The sequence below is a fragment of the Plutella xylostella genome, chromosome 9 (assembly GCF_932276165.1).
Source record: "Plutella xylostella chromosome 9, ilPluXylo3.1, whole genome shotgun sequence".
NCBI classification, from domain to species: Eukaryota; Metazoa; Arthropoda; class Insecta; order Lepidoptera; family Plutellidae; genus Plutella; species Plutella xylostella.
This window is the reverse complement of record NC_063989.1, coordinates 8009316-8023548: the sequence shown is the minus strand read 5'-3', so window position 1 is coordinate 8023548 and position 14233 is coordinate 8009316. Positions and strand designations below refer to the sequence as shown.

The following is a 14233-nucleotide window of genomic DNA, read 5'->3' as shown; positions in this document are numbered from 1 at the left end:
ACTCAACGCTGCCTGGAGAGTTCATTGATATTCTGAAATATTGGTATGGGCACCAAAATAACATGGTGAGATGGGCAGGCTCGCTATCCGAACCATACAGGCTGGAGTGCGGGGTGAGGCAGGGCGGATTGAGCTCTCCCAAACTTTTTTGCCTGTATGTGAATCGGCTGATCGAGGAGCTCAGCAATGCCATGGTCGGATGCTCAATTGGTGGGAAATTTGTAAATAATATTAGTTATGCAGATGACATGGTATTGCTGTGCCCCTCGATCAGCGCTCTCATGAAACTGCTGAGCATTTGTGAGTCGTATGCGGAAGCTCATGGCCTCAGGTACAACGCGAAAAAGAGTGAGTTGCTTGTTTTCAAGGCTGGTACTAAATATTACCCTGATATACCTGAAGTCACTCTGAGCGGCGCTCCTCTTAAAGTCGTACCGCGATTTAAGTACCTGGGGCACTGGGTATCCGAGTCGCAATCAGATGATTGGGACATTGAGAGGGAGCGTAGGGCGTTGGCAGTCAGAAGTAACATGCTGATCCGTAGGTTTGCAAGATGTACAAAGAGTGTAAAAATCACATTATTTAGGGCCTATTGCCAATCCTTTTACACTTGCGCCCTGTGGATCAGCTTTACTCAAAAGGCTTACAACGCCCTACGCGTCCAATATAATAATGCGTTCAGGATGCTGTTGGGGCTGCCGCGGTACTGCAGCGCGTCAGGGATGTTCGCCGAGGCACACACTGATGGATTTCATGCCATCATGAGGAAGCGAGTAGCCTCCCTGATGCGGCGGGTGCGTGCCAGCACCAACGGCCTCCTGACCACTATAGCAGAGAGAGTAGACAGTCCGCTGCTACGATCTTTGATGTGTGCACATGTTATGCCGTGTAAATGGGCGGCTAAATAATTTACCTATTTAATTATTATATGTCATTTTAATTTAATTTAATTGAATACCATTACTAACATAATTTTTAAGTTCATTGTTACTAACAAAATATGGATCAATCCGAAATAAATGATTTATTTATTTATTTATATTTATTATTATTAACTGTGTATTTTATCTATGTAGGTAGCTTAAATTTTAACCACCTTATTCATAGAAAAGTTATAGAACGGTTGTTTTTCCTTTGCTACAGAGTGCTACGGCGCTACGGCGTAGCCGCGTAGCAGATGTTCGTAGCAACGCAGTAAATATATAAAATTATTATTATTTATTAATAAAATGCAGAACATTGCAGAGTCAATCACTTTTTCAATGTGCAATTGGGTTGGCCTAAGTACATATCTTAAATTACAAAAATAACGGTTTTTTTTGAAGTATACACAATTCCGATCCATGTTCTTAAAATATTCACGTAGGTATTTGAATTTAAAGATGATAATTTCGCACACACACCTCGGTCCCACACGGGAACTTAGTAGCGTGTTAAACTTACCTAGGACTTACGATGTTTTGATTATATTAACATAGGAATGGAGATACGATAGGTATTAGCATGATAAAGTTGTTCAAATTTTGCTCCTATTATATTTTTTTAGATTATTAGGTAAGTACAGTCAATTTTTTATTATGATTACAAATAAACCAGTCCAACCTATAAAGTAGATTACCCAACTTCTCACTGCTTAGATTTGATAATTTTATTTTAACAAATCGAATTAAACACCGTTACAGGTATTATGAGTACTAACATAGTATATATATTGTATCGCCTACTTACTTTTTTGTATGTTCCCTTTTCATGTTATTTTCCCTTTTCTTTCATGAAAAACATGGCATTGCACTCTACAACTTCGACTATTTCCAATCGTGTTGAACATTAGACTGATTCATTAAACACCTTAACTCTGTCCATATTGGCACAGGTCCCATGCCGTAATCCCCAGTGACCCGACAGAAAGTCTGCTAAAAACAGGTACCCAAATTACCTGAAAATTTATAAATACGAAATTTATGTCTAATGTAGTTTTGTTGTTCTTGCATAATTTAATTCAAAAAGTTCTTTATTATATCATCAATTATAAGGTCGGACCTTAATGATAGCTCTAAAACCTTCTTGGCAATAAGCTCGCCTTTGTATACACTACTTTTAAGTCCCATTTTTGTAACTGTGTTTTCTAAGTATACAATTAAGTGTTTATAAATAAATTTTCATTGAATCATCTTACATCCAAACTATGATCCGTAAATGTGCCCACAAATGCCATATGCCTGCCTGTTTTACATTTAAACGAATATGAAAAAGGTTAAAAATTACTTACTTACCTTTGCATACCTTACAAAAGGTATATCGTATCAAAAAGCTTGTATGTTTAATACATATTCAGGATGAAATTTTCCCAGTAAACTACCTACCCAACCACTTCAATGTAACACACATATAGGTACTGATCAACAATAATCATACTAAAAAGATCTAAGTTTTGGCTGAGTTTGTTGTTAGAAGTAGTGGAATTGCCCCGCTGATGGCAACTACAAGCTAGCACTAAATACCTGGCGCCGGTGACCGACGGGCGGCGCGCAGACGAGATATATTGTTTCTGGAGTTGCCAGATGTCCTCTGTCTGGGCTTGGAGCAAAGCTGTTTTGGAAAGCATTATATACAGCGTGATATAAAAGTGGTATAGTATATTTATTCAGAACAACTTTTGGATACAACTTCTGCAACAATCGGTAAGTATATCTAGCTTGGGGTCGGATGGCCGTGTGTGAGATGTCGCCACATATTTATTTATTTGTTGTCTAGTTTGTTGTTGTCAATGGTAAACGTAATTATACGAACTTTATACCCACCTTAGGGAAATCGTACTAAGTATATTCAAAATAAATATAATGTCTATCCATATGCATGTACCTTTCAAAAATCATGTAAGCAAAGCGTTTTTAATTTAAATATTTTTTCCTAAAAGTTATGTGTGCATCAAACTATGCAAGGCACCAAAATTTGATTCAGCTTTGCGATTCTGTAAAATCAGACATCTCTCACTTCGATCTTCATTCTCCCTTCACCTTTCACTTCACGTATGTTATCTCATACATTATTTGTCAAAATCTCGAAATTGCAGAAATTACAGAATGCCAATTTCAAAACTCACTCCGGATTCAGAATCGAGTTTTGACAATTAGCTTTATAAAATCGCACTGCAGTTCAAAATACGTGGACACTAAAGCCCAAGACCGTAGCTATACCTAACATAAAAATATGAACGCGAAATAAATATGAAATGGAGAATATGTTATGAAAGGGATTTCTATCTGTGACTTGCAAGTCTGTTTTACTTTACAAAACGTGTATCCTGTAGTCATGAAACACGGAAAAGATGAATGTGTAGCCAGACAGACAGAAATTCATCTTAAAAGTACCTAATGAGTTTTATTTTGAAAAAAGAAAAGTGTTCTGAAAGGCTTGTTACATTTTTTGACACTGAAGTCTTATTTAAATAAAATTCAAAAAAATCTCTCACAGCTTTTGCTGCTTTGGAGTGCATGACAGTACTCTTTCATTATTCAACTTTTAAATTTTCTGTGTGGAGCGTTTGTAATTATAACTTTTGATTTAAATTTAAACTGAGGCTCTTTCGAAACTCCATGCGCTAGCTATATTTTTTTAATTTATATTTATTTAAATTATTATGTGCAAAAATATACCCGCTATATATTTACTTAAGAAGAAATAAATTTTCAAGTCCCATTTAATGAGCTATCTAGGAGTCTGACTTTAATTTAAATGCCCTTTGCCTGAGGTCATTGCTATTACATCAGACACAATATTAATCAGACGGCTCCCGTTTGTTCCCGACTGTTTGCACATATCCCTTTAGTTAGTCCTTGTTATTAGTCAGTATAAAGGTAAAAGCGTCCGTAGTCAAGCGGGCCTTAGTGATCGTAACTGATCACCGAGGTTAAGCAACAACTGGCACGGTCAGCCATTGGATGGGTGACCGATTTCAAGTGGTTCTTTTCTGGACGCTTCCGTGCTATGGCAGCAGTCGTTAAGCCTAATCAGAGGCCTTCGGGCAGCTTGAAAACATCTGACAGTCGGGTTGCCCACTTACCCGACAACTCTCTCAGCACAAGCTTGCTTGTGTTGGGGTCCACCAACCCACACTAGGCCAGCGTGGTGGACTAGCCCAAACCCTTCCCTCACTGGAAGGAGACCCGTGCCCCAGCAGTCGGGACGTGATGGGTCGTGATGATGATGATAAAGGTAAATGTTAACTCGAGTCAGTCTTAATACATGAAATAAAAAAATATATAATTATAAACAAACAAAAAACCCGACTGCACGCTAAAAAGATGAAAACAAGCCCCAAGATGAAAACAAGAATGTTAATGGAATGTATCACAGGTGGGGACCAGCAGAGGGTTCACCATTCAGCTGAATGTTACTTAGATAGATCTGGTACATACATTGTGTGGCGGTCTAGTTGGTCCCCGCCTGCGATACTTTCCATTAACATTGGGGCTTGTTTTCATCTTTTTAGCGTGCAGTCGGGTTTTTTGTTTGTTTATAATTATATTTTTTTATTTATAACTTTTTATTTGTTTTTATTTTATGTCAGTAGTTTTAGTTTATGAACATTTTTTATTTCAATAATTTTGGTGTTGTGATTTAAATACTTACCTACAATATCCATATTTTTGTAATGTGCTAATCAAGCCCTTTCATTTGATACCCCACACGGCATAGTTGGAAAAATATATTTTTTTCGATCATCACTTTATGTTATCTAGAGGGCGCTATGTACATTTTAATGTAACGTCACATAGCCTATAACCATCGCGCAATCAATATGCTTCTAACGATACCTCATACATCAAAATCTATTAAGCCGTTTAGGCTACAGGAGGGAACAAAGAAACAGACAAACATACATACATACATACAATCGAAAAACATTACCCTCCTCCTTCGGCAGTCGGGTAAAAATGGCATTAGGCCCGCCCCCTATTACATTGGGACTAACAGAACACTCTGGCGAAAAGTGGGTGCAGCAATGCACCTCTGCTTACCCCGCAAGGGAGTACATTAGTACAAGGCGTGAGTGTGTGTTTATTTAGATAATATGTAACCAATCACGGTAACTGCATTTCATACTCAAGTTCTGCTTAACTTGACCTTCCCAGGTGTGAAACTGACAAACAGTAAGGCCCAGCACACATGGTGAAACCCGCAACTGCAACGAAACTGTAACTAGTAGTTAATTTTGAGTTTCATTTGAGTTTATGCCATAGATACCTTTGAAAAAGAACACACGTCGCAACTAGTTTGAAACCGGTTTCAAATCAAAATTAACTAGTAGTTGCAGTTGCGTTTCACCATGTGTAGTGTTGGCAACACCAACACAAAGTTATATTTTTAATATTGTTATTTTGTCGTCTGGCAATACTCTCTCACTCTCTCTACCCACCTACCTACGTGTGTGCATTGTTAATCATCTAATAATTAATAAAAGTGCAGTAAAATACATAATCAGCGTATAATTCAAGCGTATACAGTCCCGCTTCGCAACAGGGTCCTTCGGCTTTAAAGGATCCAACGGGGGATACACAGATCACGAGCTGTTGGCAGAACAAATACGGCGCGACGCGCTCACCAACTCGTTCCCGCCACTATTTCTACGGGTCTTCGGTTCGGCGAGTGCGCGATTTCGTGTCGGTCCAGCAAGCCAGTGCATAAAAAACTAGACAGTGCAGTGTGTTAGTGCCGTTACGATCATACAAAGACATCAAATCTGGCAGATTTGACGACGCGACGACTTCGCGCTCATCATCAGGTTCCCGCCATTACGACGGTGAATCGGCGCGAACGCGCTATTTCGTGTCGGCTAGTGGTGTCCAAGTTACGAGGTTCATAGTCTGTGAACGCGACACGTCAAGCAAGCAGGGTGAATATTCTGAGCGCTAGGGACAGCAAGTTCGACAACTAGCGCCAGCGGCGAGCCTTGGAACTACGCGTGGCGGCCAAGCGGCGAACATCGGCGGCCATTCTGACGGTTTACTTTTTTTCACTTGTCAAAAATTTTCTCGTTGGATTCAACAACTTTGCGTCGAAGTTAATTTATTAGTTTTTGCGATTTAAATCATTGAAAAAGTAACTTATATTGTGTAAATTTGTTCAGAACTTAAGTATTTGTGTTATAACCAAAGATTTAACTGTGTTCTGTTGTTTGTAAATAAGTAAAAATGGAGAAGTTACAAGAGCTTGTGTCAAGAAGGCGTTACACAAAAGGTAACATAACTAGGCTTTATAACTTTGTTAGCAGTGACGAAGATGTGGCAAACTCCACAACCGAAGCTCTGCTCGTCAAAAAGAACCGTGCTTTGGAATCGTTTTCGAGCTATGAAAAGTGCAATGTCGATATTTTACAACTTGACGAGAAGGACGATGAAGACGTTTCAGTCGTGGAGGAAAGGTTTTTACACATCTTAGCCACACTTGATGCAGAATGTAACAAGCGCAATAGCCAGGAACCAAAGCCTTCAGCTCCATCTGCTCCAATTTCCAAATTAAAACTACCACCTATCAATGTACCTATATTTAGTGGTAAGTTTACTGAGTATATACCATTCATCAACTTGTTCAACTCAGTGATAAATGACAATGAGTCAATAGACTATGTACAAAAATTGTATTATTTGCGTGCATATCTCAGGGATGAGCCCCTGCAACTAATCAAAAACTTACCTTTGACGCACGAAAATTATAAAAAAGCACTAGAATTGTTAGATGATAGATATAACAATAGATTTAGGATAATTAATGAGCACATTAGCACATTGTTGGATCTGAGGCCTCTAACAAAGTCGACAGAGACAGGTCTCAGGCAGTTTAGTTCCAATGTTAGGCAAGAGATTGCAGCTCTAACAAATTTAGATCCTAACGTGAAATATTGGGATGCTATAATTTTGTGTATACTTTGCCGCAAATTAGATCTCCTAACATCGAGAGCCTACCAAATGGAGAGAGACACAACCATGGACCCTACCGTGGAGGACCTGCTCAAGTTTATTGACAAGCAAGCACTGGCATTGGAGAATGTGGGGCCGGCCTGTGGCCAGTCGCAACCGCCACAGTACACCAGTCATCAGCAGCACAAGGAGCAGCGTCCAGCATCCACAGGCAAACCGGTAGCGTACACTGCAGCGCAGGAGGCATCATGCTTATTATGTAAGTCAAACCATAAGTTATATCTATGTAAGAGCTTCCAGTTAATGCCTGCCACTAAAAGGGTACAGTTTGCAGAGGAAAAGGGAATATGCAATGTATGTTTAGGTACGCATTCAGGAAAATGCAGGTTCCACTTTAGGTGTGCAGAGTGCAAACAGAAACATCACACTCTGCTACACTGCGATAATGATAAAGTGGAGGGACCGCAGGCCGCTGCGTCACCTGCCTCATTGGCGGCAAATAAAAAAATGACCACTAATAGTGTACTTTTGCCCACAGCACAAGTAAAGCTTCTCGCTCGAGATGGCACAGAGATGTCTTTCAAAGCCCTACTAGACAGTGGCTCGCAGCTCTCTTTCATTTCTGAAAGAGCCGTTCAGCTGCTAGATTTAAAGCCCCTGCAGAGTAATATTAATATAGTAGGGATTGTCAACACTCAGGCCAGCGTGAAGCGCTGTGTGCCAGTCGATATACACTCGTTAGTCAATCCATTTAAATTATCGACTACTTGTCATGTAGTCGAAAGGATCACATGTGAGCTGCCACAGAGAAAATTTGATATCTCAGACTTTGTGATACCACCATATGTGAGGCTGGCAGATAAAGACTTTAACATCCCCAGTCAAATCGATTTACTCATGGGAGCGGACTGTTTTTTCCAGGCTATGCTGCCACCGGAGTCGACGATCTACGAGTCTGCAGCGCCGCCTAGCGGAGCGCAGCCCTCGGCGCCAGGTGCCCGGCATCCACAGCTCATCAACACGCAGTTCGGCTATGTAATCGGGGGAAGCCTGCCTACACAAGTCTGCAATAAGGTAGCAGTTTTTAAATGCACATGTGAGTCAGATATTAATGAAAATTTAACGAATTTTTGGAAGAGTGAGTCCGTTCCAGAAATTTATAATGAAAAGTCTTCAGAGCAAGAGCTCTGCGAGTATGTATTTCAAAAGACTGTTCAGTTGAAGGATGATTGTTTTGAGGTTGCTTTGCCCTTGAAACTGCCATTAGAAGATGTAAACGATGCTCTCGGAGATTCATTTCATTTCGCGTTAAAAAGGTTTTTAAACCTCGAAAAGAAATTGCACAAAGATCCCAACCTTTTCATAGAGTATCAGAAGTTTATACACGATTACATAAACTTAAATCACGGGCGCTTCGTAGACATTGAGAGCTACCAGCTTAGTAAGGACGCAGTGTACTTTCTGCCGCATCATGCGGTACTCAAGCCTGACAGTAAGACCACTAAGTTGCGTACTGTTTTCGACGCCTCAATGAAAACAAATAAGAAGGTATCGCTTAACGATTTACTGCTAAACGGACCGACCGTACAGAGAGATCTTTTCGACATACTGCTCTTGTTCCGTTTCGGTAACTATACGTTCACTACGGACATAAAACAAATGTTCCGCAACATCCGCGTAATACCTGAGCATACTTCCTTACAGAACATTCTATGGAGAGACAGCCCCGACGAGACCATCAAGTGCATTAGGCTGGATCGAGTAAGCTACGGGCTGAAGAGCTCTAGTTATCTAGCCACGCGGTGTTTGAAAGAGCTTGCTATGCATAATGAGCGCGAACTGCCCTTGGCTTCGTTCATTTTAAACAACTGCACGTATGTAGATGATGTACTGTTCTCAAATAGTGATTTAGACTTGATAGTAGAAGCAAAATCACAGCTTCAGCAGTTACTGAAAAAAGGCAGTTTCAAGTTACATAAATGGTCAGCAAATGACAGTAGAATATTAGAAGATATTCCCTCAACTGAACGGCATTTTGACGAGTTAGAATTTCAAAATGACAACTGTAGTATAAAAACCTTAGGTTTACAGTTGATTGTGCATCAGGACAAGTTTAAGATAGTAAGTCCAGAATCATGCGATGCAGATAATATTACGAAACGCGAAATATTGGCATACATAGGAAAATTCTATGACCCGATGGGTTTTGTAGGACCTATAGTTGTACAGGCTAAGTCTATCATGCAGAAGTTATGGTCCAGCAAATCAGACTGGGATTCCACGCCTGACGATAACATTAAATCAGAGTGGACAGAATTCTTATCTAGTCTTGCTAAAATGGATCCGATTTATATAAATAGAAATGTACAGTTCTCTGATTCAGATACAGTTGAACTCATAGGCTTCTCTGATGCATCCAGTTCGACTGCATACGGCTGCTGTGTGTATCTGCGCGTCACCGACAATGAAGGTAAAGTACATATGCATTTGCTGTGCTCGAAATCCCGCATAAACCCTCTCCAGAATAAAAACCTAACCGTGCCACGCTTAGAATTAAACGCTGCGCTACTCTTGTCTGTGTTGATTGCTAAGGTTACAAACACGCTTAAATTTAAACTAAAGATAAGTAGAATTTACTTGTTTACTGATTCCCAAATCGTGTTGGCTTGGTTACGGACTGAAGTGATGAAGTTAACGGCTTATGTGGCGAACAGAGTGAAAGCTATAACTAACAATACTGCTGACTGTCAATGGCTGTATGTCAACACCAAGGAGAACCCCGCCGATTATATAAGCAGGGGCGTCAGTCCACACGAGCTTAGTGGCTGCGATATGTGGTGGCATGGGCCTCGATTTATGCATGACAGTAAGTACAAGTTTGATGAAAATATACAGTTACCTGCAGAATTACCTGAGAGCAGAGCCAGCGCAGCGATCTCCTCCAACGTAGGGTCTGCGGCTCGTCCAGTGACCGACATATTGCAAGGTATACACAAATATTCTAGCATCCAAAAAATGGTACGTGTCTTAGCCTATGTGTTAAGATTTATTAATAATTTAAAAGGCAGTAGGGTCTCGCATAACTTTTTGTCGAGTACAGAATTAAACTCTGCGCTAATGTTGCTCATTAAGTATGAACAAGAGTTATATTTTAAGGATGAAATTGAAAGTTTAAAGAAAAATGAATGCGTCAAAGGCTCGTTATTAAGTTTGCATCCGTTTCTAGACAACCTAGGTATTCTGCGTGTAGGCGGCAGGTTACACCACGCTAGTATACCGTACGCACAAAAACATCAGGCTATATTACCTAGAGCATCGTACGTCACAGAGTGTTTGGTAAGATCAGAGCACGAACGCTTACTACACGCCGGACCTAGGCTGTTATTGTCAAATATAAACCAGAAATACTGGATTACTAACGGCTTATTGTATGTTAAGAAAATTACAAATAAATGTATAAAATGTTTCAGGCAGAAGGCCACAGCTTCCAAGCAGCTGATGGGTTCCTTGCCGGCCGGCAGGGTGACTGCTTTGAGCCGTCCCTTCGAGAAAGTTGGAGTAGATTTCGCAGGACCTATAAATGTAAAGCTCTCGCGCGTGAGACGATCAGTCATAGGTAAAGGCTACATTTGTGTATTTGTTTGTTTTGCCACTAAGGCAATACATCTAGAGCTAGCCTCAGATCTCACAACCGATACCTATCTCGCGTGCCTACGTAGACTAATATCAAGAAGAGGCCTGCCGAAAGAAATCTACTCTGACAATGCTAGCACCTTCAAGGGGGCAAGGAACCAGTTGGTTGAACTTTATAAGTTGTTCTCTTCCAAAGACCACCAAAGTAAAGTTATGCAATTTACAGCTGAAAAAGGGATTGACTTTCATTTTATTCCCAGTCGCTCGCCGACGTTCGGAGGTCTTTGGGAGGGTGCTGTAAAAAGTACTAAATACCATTTGCGAAGAGTAGTACAGAGTCACCAACTAACCTATGAACAGTTGAATACTGTGTTAGTAGAGATAGAATGTGTACTTAATTCTAGACCTTTGCTACCAATGTCTTCAAGTGATGTAAATGACTATAGTTATCTGACCCCAGGTCATTTTTTGATAGGAAATGCCCTCACAATGTACCCAGAAAATGATGTAACAGATGTTCCACAAAACAGGTTATATTTTGGCAGTTATGTACGCAAATAAAGCAATCATTCTGGAAAATGTGGCACAAACAATATCTCAATGTGTTACAAAATAGACCTAAGTGGTTAAATGTTGCTCCTAATATTAAGATAGGTACATTGGTAATTTTAAAGGAGGATAATGTTCCCTCCATGTTCTGGCCAATGGCTAGAGTGGTAAACACATACCCTGGTCATGACGGCCACGTTAGGGCCGTTGAAGTAAAAACTGCTAATGGGAAAACCCATACTCGATCAATATTAAAAGTGTGTGTTCTTCCTTTAGATGTATAATTGTTATTTTTACTATGTACTTAATGTGTGTTTCCTTATGTGTTATAATTTAATGTGTTTAGTGTCTTATGTATAGACCGTACATACCAATAAGTCAATGTCTATTGTAACTTAAGTGTAACCTAACTGTATGTAGGAGGTACAGATTTTTAAAATTATTATTTATTAACTATTTGTTAGTAAATTATTGTAGGCGGCAGCATGTTGGCAACACCAACACAAAGTTATATTTTTAATATTGTTATTTTGTCGTCTGGCAATACTCTCTCACTCTCTCTACCCACCTACCTACGTGTGTGCATTGTTAATCATCTAATAATTTATAAAAGTGCAGTAAAATACATAATCAGCGTATAATTCAAGCGTATACAGTCCCGCTTCGCAACATGTAGTGTGTGTGTGTGTGTGTGATAGTCTAACCTAACCTCTTCATTCTAGCCTTAGTAGCCAGCAAATTTGTTACTATAATTATTATCGGGCTCTTTGATCTGTAAGTTACGAAAGGATAATTATTATAGTATGTACTTTGTCCTTAAATATAACCATTATTTGTCCAAAGACTTTATCTGCTAACTAATTGGATACATCGATATATTTAAGTACCTATAGCTTTGTTAATATATTAAATAAAAGAAGTTTGAGAAAGCAGTAGCAAATTCACTGTGATAAAACGTAAAGTGGTTTAATTTAAAATATAATTATTATATTGAGGGGCTAACTCTCTGCTATTTTTGTATCTCTAAATTACGAAATAAATATGATTTTAATTACAATACAATACTATATAACTTTATTGGTCACCACAAAAAAATACACACAATACTTATAAACTAGAGACAATGAACAATACGCGGCCTTATCGCTAAGAGCGGGCAACCTTAAATATAAAGAAATAGAAATAAAGAACATTTCATTAATTCTTACATCATGCAAACTGCCCTCTATTCTTCACGGCATCCAAGGAACGTTGAACACTATCAATACGACAGGTTCTAGGAATTATATCCGTTATCTCGATACCAGCGCAATTAGTTTATTGCTACTGTTAAAATTAACCACATTCATTTTCTGGAAATGTGTAGCTATATAATGATAGATATCGGCATCCATTTTGCTTTTCCAATAAACGCAAATGATCAATTATTGTCTTGGTGGGTGCTGGTTTTGATTATCAAAATCATACCTAGTACATAATTTACTCAAAATAAACATAGTCATAGTAATTATCATTATTTGTTAAATACGCATATATGATTATTTATGTTTCTAATACGATAAATGTTACCTAAAGGTAAGTCCACAAAATATACCTACGTGTATGTAATTCTGCAATTCAACCCCTTATTATATATTTTTCCATAAACTATGCACATAACAAAATATATTGAAAAGCATTTTTATGTTTGACTAGATAGTTTTAAAGTAATTAAACGATGGAAGAGCTAAATCTCGAAGGCGAACAAAAAAACAAAAATGTTAAGCTGCTACTTTTAGTCGGACGTTTATCTACTGGCGTCGCACGAAGTCCGCATTTTTGCCTTTCTCTACTTTAACAGATGCTTAACAAGAAGCTTTATTTTCCGTTAGTTTATTTTTGAAAATGGAACGAAAGCATCTCATTCCCCCTTCCTATCCTGGAGCTTCTGTGAGATATTAATCTTGGCCGGCATTCTTGATGATTCCCCTGAAACAATACTCTGATTTTGGGAGTGAATATTATAAGAAAACATATATTATTATTATTATTATTGTTACTCAACCGTTTGCAGAGTGTCATAATTTATCTTCTGTGTCGTACACATATACCATTTTATACATTTTGGTTGAGGTGATAATACACAACAACAAAAATCGTATTTTACAGTTGCCTGATAGACTTGCATACGGCTAGCTCAATGATACAAAACCGCCTTGTAAAAGTTTTTAATTAAACCAGTTTAAACATTTTAACCCTTCATATAGCAATCGCTTCAGGGCAGGAAAAAGGGTCAGTACATTTTTCAACAAATAAAAAATACGTGTATTACGTAACACATTCCTATTAAGTAGTCCGGTTACGGTGCCCTGGCAATGTATTTAGTAATGCAATCTCCCAGCCTCACCCACGTGGCTAGTAGATATTAATCATACTAGACGAGTCCAGTTTGATTGCCTCGCGCTCAGGGTAGCATGGACTGGCATTGAATAATATTACTGGCTACGGGAATTCACTATGTTGGTAGCACTTACTGTTCAAATGTTAGCATTCCACCGATGAACATGGCCCTCATCTACGTCTGGAGGGATTTGTAATCTCGACGTTTGGTAAGCGTAAGCGGGCTAGAGATGTATCTAACCCTCTACTGCATGAATTATGAAGGGATTGAGATAAAAAAATGTTTGTACTTGAATATCGTTTAATAAGGGATAATAACAACATTTTTAAGTAAAAAAAAAAATTTAGCTACTTTATTTTAGAAAAAAAAATTAGGAGCCAGAAATGGCTTCGTATGCACTGGTACTTGGTATATCTATGCCATTTATGGCTTCCCATGCACTACATAGACAGATATCAGTTTTTGTGAAAATATTTCATATAGTTAATTTTCTGATTAGACATACCAAAACTATAAACTTTTCATAATTGGATTGAAAAATGGTTAATTCTGCTTGTTTCTATCAAATTCAAACACAGCTAAAGCAGGTCCCCATCTCTACAGGTATAGTTAAACGTTTTTTTTGGGATAGTCCAGGAGACTTGTGTCTACCTGTAAGATTGTCTGTTCTGCTAGCATTTGATAACACTGAGGAGTCTCTCTTGCCATCTATCCTGGGATATGGTAGCTGGACTACTGCAGGAGGCAAATA

The 14233-nt window shown here is 38.8% G+C and overlaps 2 protein-coding genes across 2 annotated transcripts; both read left to right on the top strand.

Moving 5' to 3' along the window:
- The first annotated feature begins 248 nt into the window (after positions 1–248).
- Positions 249–908, top strand: LOC125488972. Its single transcript, XM_048623100.1, has one exon. The coding sequence runs from the start codon at positions 249–251 to the stop codon at positions 906–908; it is 660 nt and encodes a 219-aa protein (XP_048479057.1).
- Positions 909–5853: 4945 nt separating this feature from the next.
- LOC105386661 lies at positions 5854–7975 on the top strand. Its single transcript, XM_011557271.3, has 3 exons — positions 5854–6240; positions 6943–7179; positions 7842–7975. The coding sequence occupies exons 1-3, from the start codon at positions 6195–6197 to the stop codon at positions 7889–7891; spliced, it is 333 nt and encodes a 110-aa protein (XP_011555573.3). The 5' UTR covers positions 5854–6194; the 3' UTR covers positions 7892–7975.
- The last annotated feature ends 6258 nt before the right edge of the window (positions 7976–14233 follow it).